This window comes from Rhinatrema bivittatum, chromosome 10 (assembly GCF_901001135.1).
Source record: "Rhinatrema bivittatum chromosome 10, aRhiBiv1.1, whole genome shotgun sequence".
NCBI classification, from domain to species: domain Eukaryota; kingdom Metazoa; phylum Chordata; class Amphibia; order Gymnophiona; family Rhinatrematidae; genus Rhinatrema; species Rhinatrema bivittatum.
In genome coordinates, this window is record NC_042624.1 from 78,209,499 (window position 1) to 78,234,930 (window position 25,432).

Sequence of the window (25,432 nt, forward strand, 5' to 3'; positions counted from 1 at the left end):
AAGTTAGGAACATCTCTCCATCTAACAAGCATGTGAGTTTAACTCACTGGTGCAGTGAGCAAATCTATAAAACCGGTTTGAAAGCCGACAAGAAATTCCATGCATATACTACACATGTCAAAGCCACCAACTGACTGCTGTCAAAAAGCTCCAGAAAACCCGTTTCATTGCTTCAGAGGGGAGATGGGATAAAACTAAATATTCTATACAGAAATCAAAAGGAAAATGCATTTCCTCATGACTGAAATTGTGAAACACATAGCAAAACGTCTATTTAAAAAGAGATAGAGCAATACAACCAAATAGCAGCTGAAGGCAACATATAAAGTAAATAAAGATCAAGGAGTGTGGAGATAGATGGAGATCTGAACACAGGTGAGGTGAAGCTGGGATTTGCTTAAAGCTGCACAGTGAAACGTTGGAAGCACATATGCAGGGACCCACAGTGGGACGCCCAGAAAAGCAGTTTTATTGACCGGGGAAGGCTTTAACTGATGAATAGTTCCCAAAAGAAAATATTAAGACATTTCTGATTCCACATTGTTTGCCATTTTAATAAAATCAGAACATGCAGCCTAAAGGATTAAATGTGAGCAGACCTTATGATCATTTTACAGAAGGACCTGTTATAAGAAAGTATTTTTTCTTCTTTTGCTCATCAACAGAGTTTTGGCTGAGAACTTTAATCAGTTTTGTTTCAGAGAGCTAAAGGGCTGGTAGTTTGTTCTTGGGATGTGTATAAACACGTGAGTCATCTAGTGGTGAGATCATACAACAGAGCATCTAAAAACTGGCAATCCATTTCACAGCCCATTTGTACTGCTCAGGCTATTAGAAGGGTAATTTTCAAAACGCTGCGTTTTGATGCAACAAAAACCTCAGGCTTTGCACTGATTTTGAAAAGGAAAAAAGTAAGCTGTGCAGGAAAATTGTTTTTACCTGCCAATTTTTGTTGCTTAAAGTCCATAGATCAGACAAGACTCCTGGGTTTTGCCTTCCTTCCAGCAGATGGAGACAGAGAAGAAAAGTTTTACTGACACTGCTATTTAACCTTGTGTGCCACCTCAGTACTGACCTGTAATTAAGCCTAGATGAAAAACCTAAACAGACAACTTTCACCCCTCTCGTCAACTGAGCACGAGGATGATAGAACCCCCAAAACTGGAGCGTGTTCAAGAATACGAATGGTTGAACTTCTCAGCCAGTAAACAACTCTGCATTATTTACAACCAAATATGAGAGCGGGCTGTCTAGAACCGGTGGGGCTCTGGACTGATCTGGGGTACTTCAGGAACGAAAATTAGAAGATAAGAACCAATTTTCCTTTCCTGTCCGTACCCCAGATCAATCCAGACTCTCCTGGGATGTACTCAAGCACCACTAAACTGGGTGGGAACAAGATAGCCCTGTTCACAGAACACTCTCTCCAAAGGTTGCTGACTCCGGTGCTCAGCCATCCAGATGGTAATGTTTGGTGAAGGTGTGCAAAGATGTCCAAGTAGCCATGTGATAAATTTCCAGTGGAGACATTAACTGACACTCTGCCCATGAGGTTGCCTGTGCAAGTGGAGTGTGCCCACAGTCCCTCGGGAACAGGGCACCCTCTACAGATGTATTTCGACCCAATTGCCTCCTTCAACCATCACCCATTCCATAGGACAAAGAGGTGATCAGAAGTCCAAAAATTGTTAGTAATCTTGAGATATCTCAATAATGCCCGATGCATTATTGGCTGAATCCAAATTTGGAAAAGCCAGAAGCTCCACTGTCTGGCTAAGATGAAAAGCAGAAATCATTTTTGGAAGAAAAGAAGGCACTGCTCTTAATGACACACCCGCCTCTGAAATTTGTAGGAAAATGTCTCTGCAGGATAACTCCTGAAGCTCTGAAATCCATCTGGCTGAACAGACACCAAAAAGACAACCTTCAAAGTCACATCTTTCAGAGACGCTGTCTTCAAGGGCTCAAACAGCACTCTGTAAAGAGCAAATAAAGGTTCCATGATGGACACATCCTCTTCACTGGGTATGCAAATGTTTCACTCCCCAAAGAAAACAAACTACATCCAGATACGAAAAAAAGAGACATTCCCTGCACCTTGCCTTGAAAACATCCCAATACTGCCACCTGAATTTGAACAGAGTTAATAACCAAATCCTTGACCAGACCCCCCCACTTTGCAAAAACATCAGGAAATGTGACACCGAAGCCCAAGTAGGCTGTACGTCCAACTCAAAAATCATCACACTTCGAACACTTTCCATGCTCTCAGTGAATGTACGTGGCATCATGGCAAGCCCAAATGGAAGTGCCTGAAGCTATAAGTATTCTCCTAGAATCATAAACTTTAGGAATTTCTGGTTTTCCAGTCGAATGAGTATACGCAGATATGCTTCGGTGAGATCCAAAGATGCCAGTAATTCTCTTTCATACCGCTGCTATGGCTGAACAAAGAGTGACCATCCAAAATCAAGGCACTCTGAGGACCACATTGACCTTTTTTAAATCCAAAATTTGTCAGAATGATACCTCCTTTTTTTGGTACCACAAATTAAATGGAACATCTCCCTCTTTTCTGTTCTTCTTCAGGGACCAGTTCTATGGCCTCCAGGCACCACAAACGATCTGCCATATTGCGAACTGCCACCGATTCAGCAAGAGACGTACAAAGAGAAACAACATAAAACTCTGAGTGATCGAATCTAATGCGTAATGATCTCATCGCTTCCAGAACCCACTGGTCCATTGTGATTTTGGCCTGCTCTTTGTAGAACAGGGCCAATTATCCTCAGACTCCTGGAGAAGAGTGGACTTGTCTCCACTCATTGAAGGAATTTGGTTCCCCCAATTCTCTGGCCGGGATTGTCCCAAGTGGGCTTGCGCCTCCCCTGAAAGGACTGCACCTTTCCCGAATTTGTCCTCTGTGCAACTGATGGCCTCTGTTCTGGCGATATCTTCTGGTATCCCAAAAGCGGGAACAGGTAGAAAAAAAGACCTCTTGCCCCATTTTTACTTATCCTCAAGTAACCTGAGCCTCTTAGACTCTCCCAAGTGCTTTACCATTTGCTCCATGTCCTCTCCGAACAACAGCTTGCCCTTAAAGGGAAGAGCACCTAGCTAAGACTTCAATTAGGCATTCGCGGACCAATTCCTCAGCCACAGAAGTCAACTGGCCGAAACCATGGACATCATAATTCAGGAAGACATCCAAATTAAATCAGAGGGCATCTGCCACATAAGCCACTACCTCCTGTTTATTTGAAGCCAAGGAATTTACACTCTTCTCCTCAAGACACTGCACCCAACACAAATATGCTCTCTGCATAAAACTGCTGTACACTGCAGCCCGAATATCCAATGCTGAAGCCTCAAAATTCTTTTGAGGTGACTTTCCAATTTTTGGTCCTGCATGTTTCTCAGTGGCACGGATCCTGCTATCAAGATGGTGGTTTTCTTGGTCACCACTAAGACAGACACATCCAACTTTGGAAGCATTAACAAATCAAGTGCATCCTCTGGAAGGGGGTACAAATTTGCCATTGCTCGGTCCACTTTCAGACCAGTCTCCAGAATATCCCACAGCTTTTTCCTCAACTTATAGAAGGGAAGGCTTTTGCTGAACCTCTCAACCCATCCAGGACAGGGTCTGCTCCCACCCAATCTGATTCCTCTTGCAATAACTTAATGCCCAGCTCTGACAACACACGTGGAATCAGAGGCCACAACTTCTCTCTTCTAAATAAGTGGACAACCCTAGGGTTGTCCCTCTCCACCATTAACACCTTGTCCAAATCTGAAAGATCTTGCGCCAAGTTTTCCTCTAGAGCTGCATCTGGATCAGCATCTGCTGGATTGCCCCCTGCATCGGAGTCTTCTGAGTCCTCTCTGGAACTGGTGCAGAGGAGGATCATGTGGTGACGGAGGTAGGCTGCGACCGGGGTGATTGTGCAAGTGATTGTACACTGACCAGATCAGAATTCCATGGGTGGTTTGGAGCCTTACGTAGTAATATGGTCAGCCTTAAAAAAAAAGATTACCAAATCACCAATGAGAAGTGATACGGAAATGAGAAGCGATACTGCAGACATGGTGAGAAAGGTTGAAGAGTGAGGTCCAGCTAGAGGATCAGGCCTCAGAACAGGTGAGCTGGAAGATTATACATAATAAATCACATCAAACAAGGACTTAGCTGCACACATTGAGGATATGGAGAACAGATCCTGCAGAGAGAGTTTCAGGACATAGTGTCGCTGCTGCGAAGAAATAATATTAAATACAGGTGACTGTTTCCATTTGGCCTGAGTTTCAGCATTGATGGGTTTTCTCACATGTGACAACGGTGCCAGAAGCTGTGGAATTATTACAAGCAGCAGGTATGGACATTCCACCTTTCAACACTGTGAGAGCATCAGAAAATGGGAAGATGCATGGTGAACCTCCAAGGTGGCAGAGAGTGGAAAAGGGAGGTAGAAGACTGCAGATTCACTCTGATAGATTGATTTCGTCCAAGGAAGCGCCGGCCTGAGGCATCTAGAAATCTTCAAATTCTGGGACACTTTTTTTTTTTTTTTTTGCTTCAGTGTCTCCAAGGACTGCGTGGTGATGTCAGTTGTATGCCTAAAATTTCATTTAATATAGCAGGGGAAGAGAGGAGAATTTGTCTTCTTATTCGGTGCATGTTTTGTGGGGTTGGGGATTGGATGGGGCAGTGGTATGGTGTGATGACATCATTCCTTTGAGAAGGGGTCCATGGAGAAGGGAAGTGGATGTGCTTTGGGTAGAGATGGGAGGGGAGGAGGAGACATGAGGGAAGGGGAAAGGGGGGTAGGAATAAGTATGAGGGGTGAGTGCTGTCCTATCACACAGTATTGCTATAGGGGGGCATTTAGAGTGAGAGGGCAGGGGAGTTATTGATTAACGATGGGTGGATTGAAAGTGGTATCTATCAACACTAAAGGACAAAATTCTCCAGCCAAGTGGAAGTTTGTTTCAAGATGCGAGGGAGTTGTGGGCCAATGTAATCTTTTGTCAAGAAACTCACTTATCCAAAATGCAAAGGCTGTTTGTTGTGGGCCAAGTCCTTTCCTCAAAAATATTTGGACTCAGCTCTAGTTAAAAATAAATATTGTGGAATGGGTATTTTATTCTCTCGCACTTTAATAGTGGATGTTTGGTCAGTTCTGCGAGATGTGGAGGGCAGATATATTTTAGTGAAGGCACTGGTGGATAACGAATTGTTCACATTCCATAACATATCCTCGAATATAGATCAGGATCCCTTTTTAGAAAGCATTTCCATTATCTTGGAGGAGTGGGCAGAGGGGGGTTCAATCTCACAAGATATCCATACCTTAATAATACTGGATCAGGGCAAAGGGGGGTGGGGGGAGGGGGAGGTGGCTAAGAAACACAGACAGGCACTTAAAAATGTGATCTTTGAACATGGATTGGTAGATATATGGAGACTAAGAAACCCCACCATGCAGAATTATACCTACTTCTCATATGCACCAGTCTTATTTGTGATTGGATTACTTTTTGATTGATAATCTTTGGTCAGTTATATAGATGATGCTGAAGTGGGTTACATAACTTGGATGGATCATGCTCCAGACTGGTAAGCCTTGAGAATGAAGAATAGGAGAGAAGGCAGGTACTATTGGCAATTAAACAACAGACTGTTAGATGATACATTTTTATAGATTCCCTTATGGATGAAGTGCATGAATACTTAGATTTTAATAGGACAGACAATGTTTCTTCGGGTTCGATATGGGAATATTTGAAAGCTGTAGTGCAGGGTAATCTGTTATCTTGGGCTACTTATCTCATAAAAGAAAGGGCGGGTAAAAGGTTGCATATCTTTCAAAGTATAGCTAAATTGGAACTAAGCCACAAGAGGTCGTCGGATCCATGTAGGTTGGTGGAGCTAGAGCAGTGGTTCCCAACCCTGTCCTGGGGACCCCCCCCAGCCTGTCGGGATTTCAGGACATCCACAATGAATATGCATGAGAGAAAATTTGCATGCACTGCCTCCATAACATGCACATTTTCTCTCATGCATATTCATTGTGGATATCCTGAAATCCCGACTGGCTGGGGGGTCCCCAGGACAGGGTTGGGAACCACTGAGCTAGAGGCACTTGATCTGGCCAAAATAACATATCAGTTAGATTTGTTAAAGCAAAGGCATTTTGAACTTAGTAATAAAGCTGGTAGACTATTAGCGAGAAAACTGAAGGAAAGGGCTACACAAACTTTTATCACTAAAATCAAGGATAGCACGGGAAACTTTTTGTAGGAATCGGAAGAAATTAGTAAAAGGTTTATAAGATACTATGAGGAGCTTTATGACTCAGATAAAAATGTGAAGGAACAGAACATTGAACAATATCTGCAGGGTGTAGAATTGCCTAAACTGCCGGAGGAGGCTAAGGAAATTTTGAATAGGGAAATTTCTCATAGCGAGGTGAATCAAGTTATTCAGGGACTAAAAATGGGGAAATCCCCAGGGCTAGATGGGTTTGGCACCATAAGAACATAAGAAATTGCCATGCTGGGACAGACCAAGGGTCCATCAAGCCCAGCATCCTGTTTCCAACAGAGGCCAAAACCAGGCCACAAGAACCTGGCAATTACCCAAACACAAAGAAGAACCCATGCTACTGATGCAATTAATAGCAGTGGCTATTCCCTAAGTATAATTGATTAATAGCCATTAATGGACTTCTCCTCCAAGAACTTATCCAAACCTTTTTTGAACCCAGCTACACTAACCACATCCTCTGGCAACAAATTCCAGAGCTTTATTGTGCGTAGAGTGAAAAAGAATTTTCTCCGATTAGTCTTAAAATGTGTTACTTGCTAACTTCATGGAATGCCCCCTAGTCCTTCTATTATTCGAAAGTGTAAATAACCGAGTCACATCTACTCGTTCAAGACCTCTCATGATCTTAAAGACCTCTATCATATCCTCCCTCAGCCGTCTCTTCTCCAAGCTGAACAGCCCTAACCTCTTCAGCCTTTCCTCATAGGGGAGCTGTTCCATCCCCTTTATCATTTTGGTTGCCCTTCTCTGTACCTTCTCCATCGCAACTATATCTTTTTTGAGCTGCGGCGACCAGAATTGTACACAGTATTCAAGGTGCGGTCTCACCATGGAGCGATACAGAGGCATTATTACATTTTCCGTTCTATTAACCATTCCCTTCCTAATAATTCCCAACATTCTATTTGCTTTTTTGACTGCTGCAGCACACTGAGCCGACGATTTTAAAGTATTATCCACTATGATGCCTAGATCTTTTTCCTGGGTGGTAGCTCCTAACATGGAACCTAATATCGTGTAACTACAGCAAGGGTTATTTTTCCCTATGTGCAACACCTTGCACTTGTCCACATTAAATTTCATCTGCCATTTGGATGCCCAATCTTCCAGTCTTGCAAAGTCCTCCTGTATTGTATCACAGTCTGCCTGTGATTTAACTACTCTGAATAATTTTGTATCATCCGCAAATTTGATAACCTCACTCGTCGTATTCCTTTCCAGATCATTTATATATATATATTGAAAAGCACCGGTCCCAATACAGATCCCTGAGGTACTCCGTTTACCCTTTTCCACTGAGAATATTGACCATTTAATCCTACTCTCTGTTTCCTGTCTTTTAACCAGTTTGTAATCCACGAAAGGACATCGCCTCCTATCCCATGACTTTCATCCTGTAAAAATCCAGCTGCTGATAGATATGTTTAATTATCTAAGGAGGGCGGGTACAATCTCATTGGATGCTAACGTAACTGGAATAACCATACTGGTGAAAGGGGGAAGGGTTCCCATGTTATATGGGTCATATAGGCCAATTTCTCTGATTAATATAGATTTGCAATTCTTGGCTAAAACACTAGTGGTTAGATTAAGGATGGTGGCTCCTTTTCTGATTCATGGAGACCAATCAGGTACATTGGTTTCAGATAATGTTAGGAGGGTTTTAGAACTGGTTTGGCAGGTTCAGCAAGATAATATACAGACAGTACTGCTAGCAGTTGATGCAGAAAAAGCCTTCGACAGGGTTCACTGACCATTTCTATTTAAAGTATTAGAGAAAATGCAGTTGGGGGTGGACTTTATTGGGTAAATCCAGCATTTAAATGAGAATCCTGGGGCCTGCATTAAGATTAAAGGAGGTTATTAAGCTCCGTTTGGAGTAAAAAGAGGCACCAGACAGGGTTGCCCTTTGTCCCCATTGCTGTTTGCTTTATCATTAGTACTTTTCGCAGAAAGGGTGAGAAGCAATCCCTGGGTTCAGGGAGTTCAGATGGGTGACCAAAATTATAAATTATCAAAGTTTGCGGACAACCATGTGTTTATGGTGATTGATCAGAAACATCGCTTGAAGCTCTGTTGACAGAAATGAGAACTTTTGGGACAGTGTGAGGGTTTAAGGTAAATGAGGATAAATTGAAATTGTTAAATGACTCGGTACCTAGGGAGCATTTTGTAAGTATGGGTGGAAAGTTTCCATTTAGAGTAGCAAGGAAATGGATGAAATATTTGGGGGTAAATATAGGATCCGGGGTGGATGAACTGTTTGGGCTCAATTATGATCTCTTGGTATCTAGTATACAAAAAGATTTGGATAGGTGGGATAGGACAGAGTTTTCCTGGTTAGGGAGGGTGGCTATTATTAAAATGAATGTTTTGCCTCAATTTTGTTATTTCTTCCAGATGCTACCAGTGGATGTAAGAACATAAGAAGATTTGCCAGATATTTCTTGAAATTATGGCAACGGAAATTACTTAGGTTCATCTGGAGATGTAGGCCACCCAGGGTTTCTGGACCTGTCCTTTTTCAAAAGGAGATGAGAGGGGGTCTCAGTGTGGTATTTTCCTGCCTCCCAATTGAGTGCTCTAATCACTGGCACAAGGATGAGGAGCTCAAGTCATGGGCTAGAGCAGCTCAGACTGAGGCGGGAGATCCTCCTTTGAAAGTTAGAGTTTGGCAAGGAGGGAGGCACTGGTTTACTAGCCTTTCCCCCTTTTCTGATCTGGTTCTGAAGGTGTGGGGAAAGTGGAAAATCGAGGTTGGTGGGAGAGAAGCAGGCTTATCATTTAACTTCATTCCTCTTTAATAAGAATTTTGTTCCAGGAACTGAACGGAAGGAGATAAGAGAGATGGAAGGGGAAGGGGCTAATCAGATTGGAGCAGATATGGGATGGGCAGGGCTCCATACCATTTAATAAAAATTACAGCAAATATATCCTTTGCTGGAGGCTGATCGATTCGCCTATAATTCACTAATTCATTTTTTCTGTGTGACAAAGATTGGTAAAGAGCTATAAAAGGACAAAAAACACACTTTGAACATTACTGTGACCAGTCAGATCAGCTTAAAAGGCCAATTTCCAGGATTTATGCCTTGTTGAATAAGGAATCCAAGATGAAGATGGTATGTCAGACTGCCTAGGAGGCAAATTTGGGGGGGGGGGGGGCCTTGGAAGGAGAGTGGGATCGATGTTTCATAGCCATTAGAAGAAGTTAGGTTTCTGTTTGAATAAAAGAAAATGGGTATAAGATGCTGTATAGCTGGTATCTAACTCCTGCTAGGTTGTGTAAAATGTTTAAAGCCCCAGATGACAGATGCTGGAAGGGATGTGGACCTTTTGGCACGTTTTTCCCATTTGTGGTGGGAGTGCCCAGTGATTGGGAAGTTGTGGGATGAAGTGCTGAGATTTATTAAGAATATGACTGGGATTCTTGTACCCAAGGACCCTAAAATATGCCTACTGAGTATACCAGCCGATGTGGGCAATGAGCGTCAAAGACTGGTACAGCAGATGGTCACAGCTTCACATTATGAATTGCTGGTGCCACCAATAAGCAATATGTCCCTTCGATGGCTGAAGTATGCACCAATATTGATAGGAGTTTACTATATGGAGAAGCTAACAGCCATGGAAAATGATAGGATGGCTAGCTTTGAGAAATTTTGGAGCCCATATTTACAGTGGAGAAATACAGAGATGTTGTAATGTACTTGAGAGGGGGTCGCAGGGTTGGGTTAAGTAGGAAGCGGGGTATAAGAGACCTAGAAAATGGGCTGGAGGGGGGGAGGAATGAAAATGAACTACAGAGTGATAAGATGGTGTTGTCCATGCTTTTGTGTATTTGCTGATTTGAGGGTTTTTTTTTCCTTTTGACTTCCATTCATATGTGCTTATGTTGATGGTTGTTTGATGTAAGTTGACATCATCTATGTTTACTTGTAGTATCTGTATTTTGGATATTACCTGTCAGTAAAATTTTAATTATAAAAAAAAATATGCATTTTGTGGTTTGGTTTCTGCCTGTTCATGTTGCTCCTACTCCAGATTTGAAATGCTGTCCATTAACATGTAAAGGTGATTGCAGCCATTTGTCAACATATTTGATGAAGACAATGAGAATCAGAATAAAATAAATTAAGTGTACACAGGGTTTTGTTCAAGACTTCAACAAGCTCAAATAAAGGAGCAGCTGGGCAGCAAAACATACAGCTTAAACCCTCCACAATGGGAGAAACACAGAGCAAAGATACACAACGTTTTGCATGAGCCTTCAAGATGGTAACAAATTTATCTGGAGCACAGCATGAAATCCGAGAGTACCAACAAGCTCATGGCCGTTTTTGCTTATATTTATGAAGCTGGTGCTGTAAATTTTAGAAACATCACAATCCATACCTTTCTCCTGGCTTCAGAAGTTTCAAATCAGGAGGCCTATAAAACCAATATATATTATCTATATAAGTATTACAAGAAATTATACAGAAAATAAAATCACAATGAACACTCTGCATTAACTTCAATAAAACATGCAGTACATTTACCAAGGGTAATTTTCAAAGAGGTCAATATTCAAAAGCCACTTAGATGGATAAATCACAAGTTATCAGTCTAAAGGGCAAATGTGGCATATTCAGCCACTTATCTGGCTAAATTATAGCCAGCTAACTACTTATCTTTAGCTGGATAACTTTTCAACTAAACGGCTTATTGAATACTGGCCTCAAAGTATTCAACCCTCATATAATAGGCTTTTGAAGAATTGCCCACCTGCCATGAAACGGGCGTGTGTACCTTTACCCACAGGGAACAGGGACATTCCCAGGGGCAGAGAAGAGAAATATGCAGATATTTGAATTTCAAATCTCTGTTCATCTTTTTCCCCCATGAACCAGACACATACACATAGCAGGTGCAAAGTCTGCTGGTATTGTGGTCCCCACAGGCCTTTTTGGTCAGATTTGCAAAGTATCCAGGGGCCTACGACCTCCGTGGGGAAGCTGAAAATTGCCTCCACAAAGAAATTATTCTTTTTCATTTTGTGGAGCATTACAGCATTTAGAAAAAATATTTATCCTAATTTTCCTAATTTTCAGCTGATCTCTGAGCCCCCAGAGGCACCTTCAGAGGATCCAGCCAGTAATCTGGGGGGAGGGGGGGGGGGGGGGGGGGGGAAAGAGTTCCTTGCAAGCAAATTATGCAGGAATCAATGTTAAAACAAAACAAAAAACAAACAAACAAAAAAATTCCTTTTCACCGCCCAAAGGGCATTCCTAGCTGTAGACTTCACTCTTTGCTCTTCAATGCAGATATTGCCAGCATCAGAGAACCCTGTTGACAGGGCAGGCCTTCCCTCGCTCTTCGGAGCAGAAGCATACGGTGTGCACAGCCAGCAGCATGGAGAGAATAGGGCACCAATGACGGAGCTGGAGTTTTGGGCATCCCCTGCATAGGGGGGCAAAGGCAGCAATGTGGCTGTGCCAGCATCTGCGAAGCAGAATCTTTCCCTGAGCAATGACGGCTGTAGGCCTGGATGTGCGGCCCACAACAAGACACAGGAAAACAGGAATTGGCTCTTTTGCTTTAGAAACTGAGCATTCTCGTTTTCACTCAGTTAATCTAACCGAGAGAAGGTGCCATTACCTTTCCTCTTCTCGCATCCAAAGTGGATTCTGGGGAATCTGGGCTTCAAAATATTTGGAGGCTCTGTAGCAAAAATCACTGCAGAAACACTGTGGAAAATATAGCAGGATTAAACTTTAAAAAAAAAAATACAGCAAACAGATTTTCAATTGTCACTTTTTAAATTGGATCGAAAGACTTTCTCCAGTAATGCTTGCACTGCCAAAATACATTTTACTATTTTCACTCATGACTCTCTTTAAGAAAATGTTTTACGATAAATGAACATAGAGTTTTTCTAAGACAGGAGCAGAGAGCAAAAAAAAAAAAAAAAAAAAGTCTATGGTCTTATCGTTGGTGCTATTGGTTTCTGCCCTTTTTTTGTGTCCTAGACGGAGGTGGACACAACCTTTCCTGGGTCCCCACCCACATTCAAACAATCAGGTCACTGGGGTCAGGAGGTGGCACAATCCAGTGAGCACTTGTACCTGCAGGATGCCTTCTATGGTGCCATGCTAGCACGACGGGTAACTTTAACCGTGCTGAGTGTCAATTTTTATGCACAGATTTTGACAATGTCCAGATATCTAAATCAATAATATACTAAATTCATGCAATAGGATTTCTAAATGAAAAATTATTTTTCCACCTTGCCTGAATTTTTTCCCCCATCATTGTACCCTTGTCTCCCTTCTCCTGATACCTTTCCTTCTGACTCTCTTCTCTATTCCTCACTCTCGTTGATCTCTCTCCTCGTTTCTCATATCTGCCTCTTGTGTATTTATTTCTGTAATGTTCTACATCAAATCCAAGGTATAAGTCCTATCCAAAGAGCTTACAAATTACGTGAATATCTGAGGCAACAGCAGATAAAACAACAAAGAAACAAGGAGCATCAGTGGGATTATCAGGCTTTGAATGATGTGTCTTGGTTCCTAGCCCAGTACTCTGACTACTAGATCACCTCCTCTTCCTTCTCTCTCTCTCGATCTTCCATTACCTTATTCCTTGCAGTCTATTCCTTTCCCACTTCTACATCTCATTTCTCACCCCCATGAATCTATCCTAGCCCTCGATCTACTTCTCTTGGTATCTTCTGCACCACTCCCAGTCCTCAGATCACTTCTTTCTAAGGCTCCAAATCATCCCATTCCTAGACCTCCTCCGTATCTCCATTCCTCATCCCGCCTCTTAAGCTCTCTTTTGCATTCTCCCACCCCTCACTTCTCTTTGTCTCGTTAATCTTTCTCACCCATTTATGCTCTTGTCCAAGACTGCAGCAGCTTCTCTAGTTATTGGTAGCCAAGATAGGCCTGGTCAAGCTACAATGATTCGTCCACCCTTCCAGGCCACAGTGGCTCCACTGGTTGGTGGTTCTGTGATGCTGCAGTAGCTCCATCAATTATCAGCCACAACGTTCTCATTCTGGTGGCCTAGGAAGATAAATTATTTCCCATCAGGCCTCAGCAAATCCTCTCTTTTAGCAGCCACAATCAGGGAGGAGAGAAGCAGAGAGCCCGAGTACACCACTGTGATCGCTGCAGCCAGCACAAGGAAGGGTGGAGAATCTGAGGGTGCACATCTGTGACACCACGGCCAGCACACCGAGGAGCAGAGTGACCAGGGAACACCTTTGTGACCAATGGGGCCAGCACAGGGAGAAGCAGAAGGCTCACTGTTGTCTGGCAGAGGAAAATGTGCTTACTTCAATTGCTGCATGTTTTAAACTCAAGAAGTTCATATTGAATAAGATGGGGAAAGGGAGCCTTACGTGGGTGATTCTATTTGACTATTAGAACAAATCTGAGGCTGCTGTCCACTGAACATACTCATCTAAAATCATAGAGATTAATATTCAGACAGAGCTGGCTAAGGAAGATAGCTGGATAAGACTTATTTGGCTAAGATATTCAGTGGTGCAGACTGCCACTGAATATACCCAGATAAGTTTAAAGTTAGCCGGATACTTAGCTCCTCCCAGGTGCGCCCCAGAATGCCTCTTTTTTTTTTTTTTAATCTGGCTATATCTTATCCAGATAATGACTTCTCTGGCTAAAATCTTGCTACATAAGAGGCTGAATATACCAAAATTTGCCACTTAGAGGATAACTAAGTTATCTATCTAAATAGTGTTTGCAGATCTCCCTCAAAATGACCTGGATAAAGTTATCTGGCATGACCAAACTTATCCAGATAAAATGATCTGGATAATGCTGATTAAAGTTTCACCCCTAGAATACCCCATCCCTGCCTTTTTTTATCCGGCTAAATTTTGCATGGAATGAGCTATCTGGATGACATTTAAACAGAGAACGGAAGGGACATTTTTGAAGCCAAATATTTGTCCAGATGGCGCCCGACATTACCCATATAAATCTTTTGAACATGGACCTCAGAGGAAATTGTGATTTTCTTTAATTAAAAAAAAAAAAAAAAAAAAAAGGAGTCTACACTTACCTTCCTTTCTGTTATATCATAAACCTTGTTTGTTTTGGTTGAAATTTTGTATTTTTGCTTTGGCACCTAAGGAAGAAAAGAAAACACTACTTACATCAGAGGGAGACTTTCATAGCAATTTGCTTTCCCTAGTACAGCTTTCACACATGTGAAGAGTTTTGAGACCTGCCTATGTTCTTCATGGTTTTTAGTCTGTTTCGAACATTTCTGAATCAAAATGCTGTTTCCTGCAGCACATGTCAATAACTTCCTGCATGATATAACTAAACATCTGTAAGGTCTAAGGGTTCAGTGAAGACTTAATAGTTGTATTTGTTTTAATCTTATTGTGTATAAATTGTTTATCAATGTTTCATGTATTGTATATTGTTGTAAACCATTTTTTAAAAATTTTTATTTAAAATTGGTATAGGAAAAATAACTATTATTAGTCTCAGCAGCAAGGTTGGCAGAGCGCAATGTGTTAAATACTGTGCCAGGAGGAGGAGGAGGAAGAGACTTCTGGTTAAAAATGTATTTTGCCTGCAATTTGCCAGGCTTGGCATGAGCTTCCCAGCTCCAGCCCCTCCTGGACCAGAGAGCAGCACACTCCCAGAATTGTGTGGTACGGCATTAAGCTCCTATGTTGCATAGTTTTCAGTCTTAGCCAAAAGGGGACAGTCTTCAGCTCATGGCTCGGATCTTAGATTCAGCATGGCAGAGATCCAGCATACTGTAAGCAACATGCTGCTTTAAAGCTGGGCATATCTCTTTGCACTGAGAATATACACACGCTGGAAAATGCCAAACTGATCATTCTGCTTCATGCAAATTTACGGATGAATTTTATGATCTTTCACAAATTTCACAGAAAGGACAGAAATGTTTATGAGGATCATTTTCAGAAGGCTTTCCACACATAAACCCCCGTTTATGCACGTACATCGGCTTTTGAAAATCATCCAGCAGGGCGTGTGAGTGTGTGTGTGTGAGATTTGTGGGGAAAAAGTACATGCGAAACACGATTTTGTGCGTACTTTTCCCTGGTCTAGCTAAAGGTGTTCTGAGGGGAGGAGACAGCATTTATGTGCATACTTTCAATTTTCCAAAGCAAGTCCATTTGAAAATTCAGGCTGTTGAAAATTACCCTCAAAATGTCCAAAAACGTTAAATGTATAATAAAAAAAAAAAAATAAATAAAAATAAAAAAAAATCAGATATCTATAGCAAAAGGGGCTAGATCTAAACTCGGAGCACTTCTTTCGTGGGGCTTCAAATAAGCATTGGGGTAATGTGCACAGCCCTGAACAGTGGCATGATTCTATCATGCTTCCATGATGCCGGAAGTAACCTGCATGGAGGGCCCATGGTTAAAACCCGAACTTTGTTGAGAAAGAGGAGGCTGGATTGTTTTGAAAAGTCTCAATTTTGGTGTCTGTGGAGTATTACTACAAAACTTGGTAATAAAACATGGAAAGGGGCTGGGTTTTCGATTAAGTGTTGGTCTTGTAAGAATCAAAGTTGGAGCTGACAAAGCTTGAAATGGTCTACCAGTGTAGGTGACGGAGACCAGTGCTTTCAACAGAATTTGGGCAAACCTTGATAGATAAGGCGGGCAGAGGTGGGTAAAGGGTTGAGAGGTCAGGTAAAAGACAAAAATGGGGTGGAAGTGGATGAAGCGGGAAGGAGCTGGTGTTGCGTTGAATGTAGAAATTGAAATGCTCATCTACCCAAAGTGGAAGAAACTCAACTAGGCAGCCTGGATGGGCCACTTTGGTATTTATCTGCTCTCCATCTACTAAGTAATATAATCTCAAACCACCCATCCCACTAAGCAGGTGGGCCCCAACACGTGGTGCAGGGAGAATTGCTTTCAGCCTTCTAATTTCTCAGTCTATAAGAAGAAATGCACCTTTTCCAGCTTATTTCGACATAAGGGATAGCCACAAAGTCTGATGATGAATCGTTCATCCACAATGTCCTTGTAGTGTGCAGGTGTAATAAAACTCCCCTAAAACAAAGACAACAGGCAGAAAGTCTTAGAATTCAGTTTAAAAGACGTTGACAGATTTATCTTTATTCATCATAATTCCAAACGCAACTAAAAACCTAGGCAACCTTAAGCATGAAAGAGAACGCGATATGTTTGTCCATGTCATAAATCCTCAAAGAACATTTCTATATTAACACCCAGAAATATGTCAACGTGTATAAAACAAAAAAGTTGTAAAACCTATAAAAATCGAGTGGCTCTCTTTATTAATCATTCCTTCCAATGATATAACCTGTAAATCCTTTTCTGAAGGGTGTCCCCTCATTAACTAAAGAGGTTCAATTCCGCCCGCTGGAAGGGAGCATGTATCATGTATATCTTTTTATAATCAGCAATCCTTTTCTAAAACATTTCCCTTTGAGGGACTGATTTTGTCTGAAAAGAATGTTTTAGAAAAGGACCGCTGATTATGATTATTCAATAAAAAGATATACGTGATACATGCTCCCTTCCAGCGGGCGGAGTTGAACCTCTTTTGAACTTGTTTGCACCTCATTCTATCAGAGTTGTACATGAGGTTGACGTGATTCACTTCTTTCTTGGAAGTTCCACTAAGACTAAAAATATCCACCAATCTGAAATGACAATTTATTTGAAAGGGTCTTGCACTTGGAGACAAACTGAAAAGAAAAATTGTCAGCCTGGCAAATCAGATCCCAAAGCCTCACACATCTGGACCTCTGTAGGTTTTTTGGGCTCTATTTACATGCCTGTGCTGACTAAAGCTATTAATTTCCTGTACACTCCATACATGGAGGGATTCTGTCCTTTGGTTATAGCTGATGCTTGGCCACATTTCAAATGAAGTGTAAAAATTTGACAAAAAAAGTTCCAGTGAAGTCTACATCATAGCTGGACCCATAGTAAAAACGTTTTGGGGTTTTTTTTAATTTTTAAGTCCTTTGTCAAGATTCTTTTTCCTGTTAACTATAAATCAAGTTTTAGAGAATTTTCATGACTTAGTACATTCACTTCCTTAGAAATATTTTCTGCAAAAAGAGAAAATGGAATGAAAGGGGAAAAAAATGTGGGAAATGCTGTGTACTGATTTACGTTACCTGTGGTGTATTGCAATAAATTTCTTTAAACTGGAACGCTCAGGGCCATTTTTCTGCAAATGTTGTAAAATAACCAGGTGGCACCATCTGATGATATATGGAGCGTGCTTCTATGGCATGCAACCATGCATGTCTGCTCATACCATGGCATTTATCTTTTGCCAGTAAATCTGTTAATATGTTTCCTTTCACCAAAGGTCCCTTCTTTTTCTGTGCTTTCACTTTAATTACATGAATTCTCTGATATTTCTCACTTATTAGCTAACCACCAGGGCAGCAAAGCAATTGCACTTCTGAAGACATGGTCAGAATCTAAAATTATCTGTCTCTCAGGGTGTGTCCCCTGAAACTTCTGCAAGCAGGCCACAAATGCTACCAGGTCTGAATGATCACTTGCTAATTTGGCTCAAGTTGCACAACTGCAATTCCTGCAAGGTGTCTGCCTCCCATCAACATAAACTGTGGGAAGATAAAGGGGTAATCTGATCTGTATCATTTCTCGAAAAATCATATGATTAGAAGCACTAGGTGAGGACTGATAGCTATGAGGCTGTCCCTCTAACAAGAGTCCGACCACCTGTCCTTGGGTTTATTTCAGCAATTCAAACTTTACATGCTGATCCTGTGGTATTAGGCTTGGACTATTCTCTCAGCCCTAGTCTTGCTACATTCCAACTTTCGTTCCACAGTGAATTTAGCAGGGTGTGGTGGCTGCAGATGTGTGTGCTCTGAGCGCCAATTATGTATGTAAATTTTTGCATAGCAACATATGGTTCCACTATATGCTTTTCACAGATTCCCATTTTCTGTTCAGGAGTGGTGAGAACTCTGGGGAAAAAAAGAAATTGGACAGTCTGCCTCTCCACAACATTTGTGTGTTGCTCCTGCTAAACATAATCTTTATTTGTGTGTGTGTTTTATATATCGTCATTCCATGTGAGAATCACTAGTTCCGGTGTGTAGGTTAGACACTCAAATAATTAAACTGAGGTAGACATACGTACAGACTGTAACCTACAGAAACATTTAGATATAATGTGTGCAATCTAGGCAGATACATTTAGGAAACATAACTGGGTTTAGGGTTGGGGGTAAAGATCAGTACATTTTAGGTTTTCTGACTTATGGACAACTGGAGGCATCTTCCAGACAGTAGGCAGTATTGAATAGCCAGATCTTCAACTTGCTCTTGAATTTTTTTGTATTGTCTGTTAGAGTTCACAAGTCCTCTGGCATGGAGTTGCATAGTTTTGGGCCAGTGACTGAAATCGCTCTCTCTCTAGTTTGCATTAAATGAGAGGTTTTTTTTTATGGTCGAGATTTTTAGGAGGCCTTTATTTTGTGACCTGAGCATTCAAGGTGGAATATGTGGTTTAAATGTATTCCCAAAAGATCGTTATTCAGATTCATGTTATTGAAAATTATGGCGAGTACTTTGTAGATTATTCTTAATTGTACAGGGAGCCAATGTAGAGCAATCAGCGTAGGGGTGATGTGATCGTATTTCCGTTTACCAGGCAATAGTCTACCTGTAGCATTTTGCAGTAGCTGAAGAAGTTTTAGGTGACAAGGATGGGATTCCCAGAAGTAGGGAGTTACAGTAATCAAAGTTCGAGAATATTAGGGATTGTAAAACCGTTCTGAAATCCATTGTGTTTAGAAGAGATTTCAATCTGCTCAGGATTTGTAACTTGTGGAAATCAGATTTGATCAGTTTGCTAATATGGGTTTTCATTGTTAAGTTTTCATCAATTTGAACTCCAAGATCTCTCATTTGAGTTGATGGGGTTAACTGGCAATTTCTGAGGTGGAATAGATTTAGGTGGATTTCAGCTCAGCCAGATTAATTCCGTTTTATTGGGATTCCTCAATAGTTTCATTTGTGCAGGCTTTTCTTTTATTATGACCGGCCTTTTTATTGAATGATTTTGTTAATGGTATGTAAAATTGCAGATTGTCAGCATATAGAAAGAAGTTTATTCCAAGTTCTGTTAGTAATTTGTACAAGGGTAGCATGTTTATATTAAATAGAGTTGCAGATAGTGCAGATCCTTGTGGAATGCCTATAGAGCATTGGAATGTGTCAGATAAATGATGTTGAGTTTAACTTGGAAGGATCTGTTTGTAAGGAATGCGGTGAACTATTTAAGTATATTTCCTTCAATCCCTGTTTCTAAGTTGTCGGCAAAATAGGTTATGGTTAACAGTATCGAAGGCTGCTGTGAGGTCAATCAGCACCAGGCAGTATGATTCATTGGCGTCAACGCCCCGTAATAGGGTCAGTTACGGATTGAAGAAGAGTTTCCATGGAGCGATTTTTTCAAAATCTGAATTGGTTACGATACAAGGTTTTATCTTCTTTTAGATGAGATTCTAATTGGCTAAGAGCTGCTTTTTCAAGAATTTTTGCAATGAAAGTTAAGTTGGAGATTGGTCAGTAGTTATGCCAATCGTCAAATCTTCCTGCTTTATTCTTTAAGATTGGTTTTATTACTGCCTGTTTTAGGCCATGGGGCATATATCCTTCTGCAAGTGCAAGGTTGACTAGCATTGTGAATGTGAGGGTTATGGTTTGGTTAACTTGCTTCAGCACAGAGGCAAGGATCAAGTCAAGTGGATGAGAAGCTGGTTTCAGTTTAGTTATGATTTTGCTAATCTCCAACTTTGAGACTGTATCAAATGTTGACCTTTTATCATGTGCATTACCGTGATCTGATGCATTATTAGGGCAGGTATATGTGATTTGCTCTTTCAACCTCTGGATTTTTTCAGTTAATGCTGTAGCATAGTCATTACATGAAGTTCTTGTGAAGTTATTGTTTGTAGTTTGGCGTGCAGAAGGGTCTTTTATTAGACTCTTAACTGTTTCAAACAGTAGTTTAGAGTAGAAGACAACTCCGTGTATTTGTTTTGCATGATAGGTTTTTTTACTTTTATTCGTTAGAGATCTGTAGTGAGATAGATATGATTTGTGTTTTCTTAGAGATTTGTCTAATGGGTTTTTTCACCAGATTTTTTTTACGTTTTCTGGGTTGGTTTTTTTTTTTGTTTCTTTCAGTTCATAGTTATTCTCAGAAAAATGAACCCGTGGTATATCAAATTTTTTTAGTAGTTTTGGTTTGAATTGGGCTCTGTGTCTGCTATTTCTTTGATCATTTTTTCCCATGAATCAAATGCCTCATCACAGCTATTTCGATTTAGATTGTTGATTTTGGTCTCTAGTGTGATTGCTAGTGTTTCAGTATTGATTTTCCTTCTGAATATTTGAGGGTTTTTGATTATGGGGTTCATCACTGAATGATTTTTGTATATTAACTCTGCTTTAATTAGATTGTGGTCCAACCAAGGAATTATTTTGTGCTTGGTATTTATACTGTAATTATTGGAATTTGCGAATATGAGGTCAAGAGTATTGCCTGCTTAGTAGGTGGCATCGGAGACATGCTGAGTCCATCCTAAGGCTTCCATTGCTTCTAGGAACATGTCACAAGAGATGGTTCGTGGAGAATCATTAACATGTAGATTAAAGTCTCCTAAGATTATTGTTGTGTCTGGTGAAGGAAGTTCTTTTGTGAAAAGTTTGATTAAGGGTGAGCAGTAATTTTGGAGTAGTCCTGGAGATTTGTTTTGATTTTAAGATGGCTACTTCATAGGGTGGGCAGATTTCAATGTTTTTTTAGTGTTAATCTGAGTTCCTTTCTGCAGATAATTAGTAAGTCACCACTTTTTCTTTTTTGTTGAGATATAAAGAACAGGTTGCAATTAGGATGCAATAATTGGTTTAGCAGTACATTGTCTTAAGTTTCAGTTATGCAGAATATGTTGTTGGTTGCTGGTCATTAATAATATCATATATGAGTGGGATTTTCCTTGAAATTGATTGCGCATTTAGTAGAAGTGGGGTGATCAGTAGGTATGTTTTGATGTTTATGTTTTTGTTGTTTGTAGTATTTTTAGTCGCGTTTGGATTTTTGTATTTGTTGTCAGGTTGCCGTTTTTCCCTTGTCTTGTTATTGGGTGTATTCTTAATTTTAATTCCATGTCTGATTGCAATATTTGGATCAAAGAGCAGAGTACAATAGGTTAGATCAGTGGCTATGTCTGCCGTCGTGGTAGTGATGGACTATAGGCAATAAATAGAACGGACAAGGTCAGATGGTTTTTACATTTCAATAGACAGCACAGCGGGGGCTGCCCCTTCAGCTTAGCTATGCATTAATTCATGGCAAAACCCAGTAAGTCTCAAAAATAAATAAATAACTGGAGAAATTTCAGATCAGTCGGGAGAGTCAATTTCTGTATCAGATCTACTCCTCATGAGTCTACCTTTCCAGCCAACGGTAACTCCCAGAAAGTAAAGTTGTGATTTACAGAGAAGGATTTTGGCAGGGTTAACTTTAAGATCAGCTTCCAAGAGAGCTTTCAAACTCTCTATTTCACGTGAGCCCAATGTAAAGATTCACTCTCAGACTGAATTAAAATGTCATCTATATAATGCATTGTTTTCTCTGCAAGATGCACATGAAAGGGCTTCATGTATGTATTTGTGAAAAATAGATGGAGGATCTTTGTAACCCTGGGGAAGTACAGCTGCCAGAGGCAGACTCCAAAAGCCACTAGTTATGTCTAGGACTGTGAAAAATTTACATTTAGGGTTCAATTTGGAAATCGTTTTAGGGTATAAAGCTACCATTGGCACCTCGGATTTTGAAATTTGATTTTGGGAGCAGTAATCAATGGTGAGAGTCTCCATGACCCGTTTGGTTTTACTACGGTCCAGGCTGGAGAGTTGCATGTTAAAGTTATAGGTCTACTCAGACCTCTTTCTTCAAGGAGTTCCACTCCCTCATGAGGTAGTGGGTATTGTTTCTGTGATGGAGGATCCTTTCCTTCCAACAACATCTCTGTGTGAATTTTTACATAATCTAACATCTTGTACCCAGAGAGCAATATCAGAAACTTCTGAGGGAATTACACTCAGATCATACTGCTGATCTGTCTTTGAGCACTAAGTAGCGAACTCCCCAGGAATGTCTTCCTGCAATAATGGTTTGGGAACATTTGACATTTTTGCATATTGCCAGTTTAAGATTAGTCATGCCCACAACCAGATTTAATTGGCTGAAGTTATCAATTCCAATTATCTTTTCCCCTTCTTTCACTACAGTGGAAGCACTGACTTCCAAAAGGTCACTGTCATATTCACTTTGCACAGAGATACCCCCCATTTAACTGGGATAGCCACATATTTGGAAATTGTCATTAACCCCCTTAGTTTCATACATTTCTCTGGTCTGCAGTGTGAAAAGCTCTGTCTGTAAGCCTAATTCCAACCCCTGTGTGAATAAAAGCTAAATTTTCCTGACTTCCAACCTTGGTGTAAACGTTGGGCCATTTGTGAGTGTCCGGTGTCAATATCATCACAAACCTTAGCCCATGATCTCAGACTATATCCTTCCCCTCATCTTGGGGCCTATTTCCTGAATCCTTTGTTGAGAGTAGATCCGGCTTGGGCCATGAAGGCTTGAGAAATGTTGATATCTGGACACAGAAATCAGGACATCTCTATTTATTAGCTTTCTGTTAGTCCCGGGCTGCCAGGAAATCAAGTTGTAATTTAGACTCACAATGCCATTAGTGTGAGATATCTTGTTCCCATTTCATTTTTTTTAAATTTTCTAGCTCATCTTATTGTGCCTTCAATTCATGAAAGGGAATATATCCTAGGGAATTTTTACTTCAGCCTTTTCCACTCCAGGGTCCATCTCCTCCTATCCCTCTATTTCTGCCACTGGTACTTGTGCATCGGAGTGGACTCTCAGCATGCATTTCCTTGCTTCTCATACTGTTATTATCTATGATGGCCAAGTCTTCTAAACAGATCATATCCAGAGCATTAACCTATCAAAAGGAGTTTCTGTTAGGTCCTCTGAAAACAGTAGAAAGTGTTTAGTTACTTCAGGGGACAGTAAATTCTGAGAAGAGTTCCTTGTGCTGTCTCAGATCATAATCTCCTGTTCTGGGCCAGTGTTCCTCATCATGCAAAACTGCTTCCAGAATCCAGACTCTGTAAGGCAAACTCTTCTATTGAATCATATGGTAGGGGTGAAATGCTTCTAAGCACTTGAATGGGGATCAAGTGAAGTAATTGCTCTAGACCTCTTTTAACCAGGTAATATGGATTCTTAAGAGAACCAATTTTATAGTGGTGTGGGTCCCAGAAACAGATGCAAGCGCTGGTTAAAATCTGAGGTTTTCTGTTTAGACTTCCCTAGACACCAAATTGGTCAATATATCTGTGGCCCACTCTCACTTTTCATTTGAATTAAAAGGCACCGGGCTATCCTTCTCTGCTAACCTTTCAACATTACCTTGTTTTAAGGAATCAAGTAACATTGCTTTTACAGGTGACGTGGATTCCTCATCAGAATATGAGTAATAACACTCTTGACCTGCCACTCTGGGTTTGGTTCCTGTATTGGGCTTTCAGATGTTTCTTCCTTCTGATCAGCTTCTCCTGAGTTTTCCCAGTTATTAGCTCTGGCATGTATACTTATTTCTTACCTTTTGTTTCGATATGCTGTGTAGATGCCATGCAGGAGGTGCAGAAGGGGAGACAAAAGCTGTAGGCCAGTACACTGACTTTTTAAATGCTTAACTTTTTTCTTTAGTGCTTCTACTTCTTCACTAAGAACTAAAAAAAACCCAAAAAAACCTAACACAAAAAAAGACCTTTGGCTTGTATCACTTGGGTATTTTGAATGTTGATGGATATTTGAGCCCCTTATAAATCTTTGGACAGCTGCAAATATGGACTGGAGAGCCCAGCATTCTTTTTTTAAACACAAATAGACCTCTGCAGATTCCTTACATAAATAGACATTTCTTTGTATCCTTTTTCTTGAGTTCCTGATTATATTTTATCATTTGTTGTTGGATTCCATACCATGACAAATCATTTAAGTCCAACAGAAATGGACCACCTTTTCTCTTACAACAGGAATATACTAGCTCCTTTTGAAATCCAATGCTTCCATGTTTGAGGTGGAGATCTATACAAGATACTGGGCTTTTCATTTATTTTTCTTATATAGATGTGCCTTTAACGAGAATTTAAAAGGTTTTACAGGGTCTTTGGATATTTATGTCTTACTCTATCTAGAAAGCAAATTTCTGGTGCATACAAAACACAAACAGTTTTACTTACCAAACCAGAGATCCTCTAGAACAGTGGTTCCCAACCCAGTCCTGGGAACCCTCCAGCCAGTCAGGTTTTCAGGATATCCATGAGAGAAAATTTGCATGCACTGCCTCCATAACATGCAAATTTTCTCTCATGCATATTCATTGTGGATATCTGAAAATCTGACAGCCATCCCATTCTAGCAGAGGAGAGCAGTGGAGGCCACTGAAGGAAAAAAGGGGAAGAAAAATAAAATGTAAGGCAGGCAGAAAAGCACCGAGGGACTGAAAGTACTCAGTTTAAGAGCTTGGTATAAGTCCCACAGTGTTTTTGGCAGAATGGTCTGCTTGCATGGTTTTGCCTGTTGAAATGTTTTCATTCTAGAAATGTAATTTGTGGAGCAAAAGAAGTGCCATTTCAAAACTGTGCCCACAATGGGACTTGCAGGCTTTTGCTCTGCTTTTTCCCCAGATTTAAATTTGGCTCTTAATGCCATATAACCATAGGGAGAGCTTCAGCAAGCCAACTTTCAGGCTGGCTAGCGAGCTCCTTCACCATATCTGGCTACATTTTAGAGGAACTGTTTCACATTTCTCCAGAATAATCAGAGCTCTGTTTCATAAAGCTCTATGTCATGAACAAAACAAGAAAATCTCTCTTTATGACTTGAGAAAAATGGCTTCTGGGACTCGTGTGTCAATAAATAAAAACAAACAAAAAACAACCCAAAACAAAAAGCAACAAAATAAAAAATA

At 40.7% G+C, this 25,432-nt stretch overlaps 1 protein-coding gene across 2 annotated transcripts in view; it reads right to left on the reverse strand.

The window, feature by feature from the left end:
- RPAP2 (RNA polymerase II associated protein 2) overlaps nucleotides 1-25,432 on the reverse strand; it is a 154,578-nt gene that overhangs the window by 116,466 nt on the left and 12,680 nt on the right. For both annotated transcript variants that reach the window (XM_029617687.1, XM_029617686.1), the window contains exons 4-7: nucleotides 16,296-16,394; nucleotides 14,405-14,470; nucleotides 11,969-12,057; nucleotides 10,724-10,759 (exon numbers count right to left, since the gene is read on the reverse strand). In XM_029617687.1, coding sequence (XP_029473547.1) covers nucleotides 10,724-10,759; nucleotides 11,969-12,057; nucleotides 14,405-14,470; nucleotides 16,296-16,394 — 290 coding nt within the window. The remainder of the gene's footprint in view (nucleotides 1-10,723; nucleotides 10,760-11,968; nucleotides 12,058-14,404; nucleotides 14,471-16,295; nucleotides 16,395-25,432) is intronic.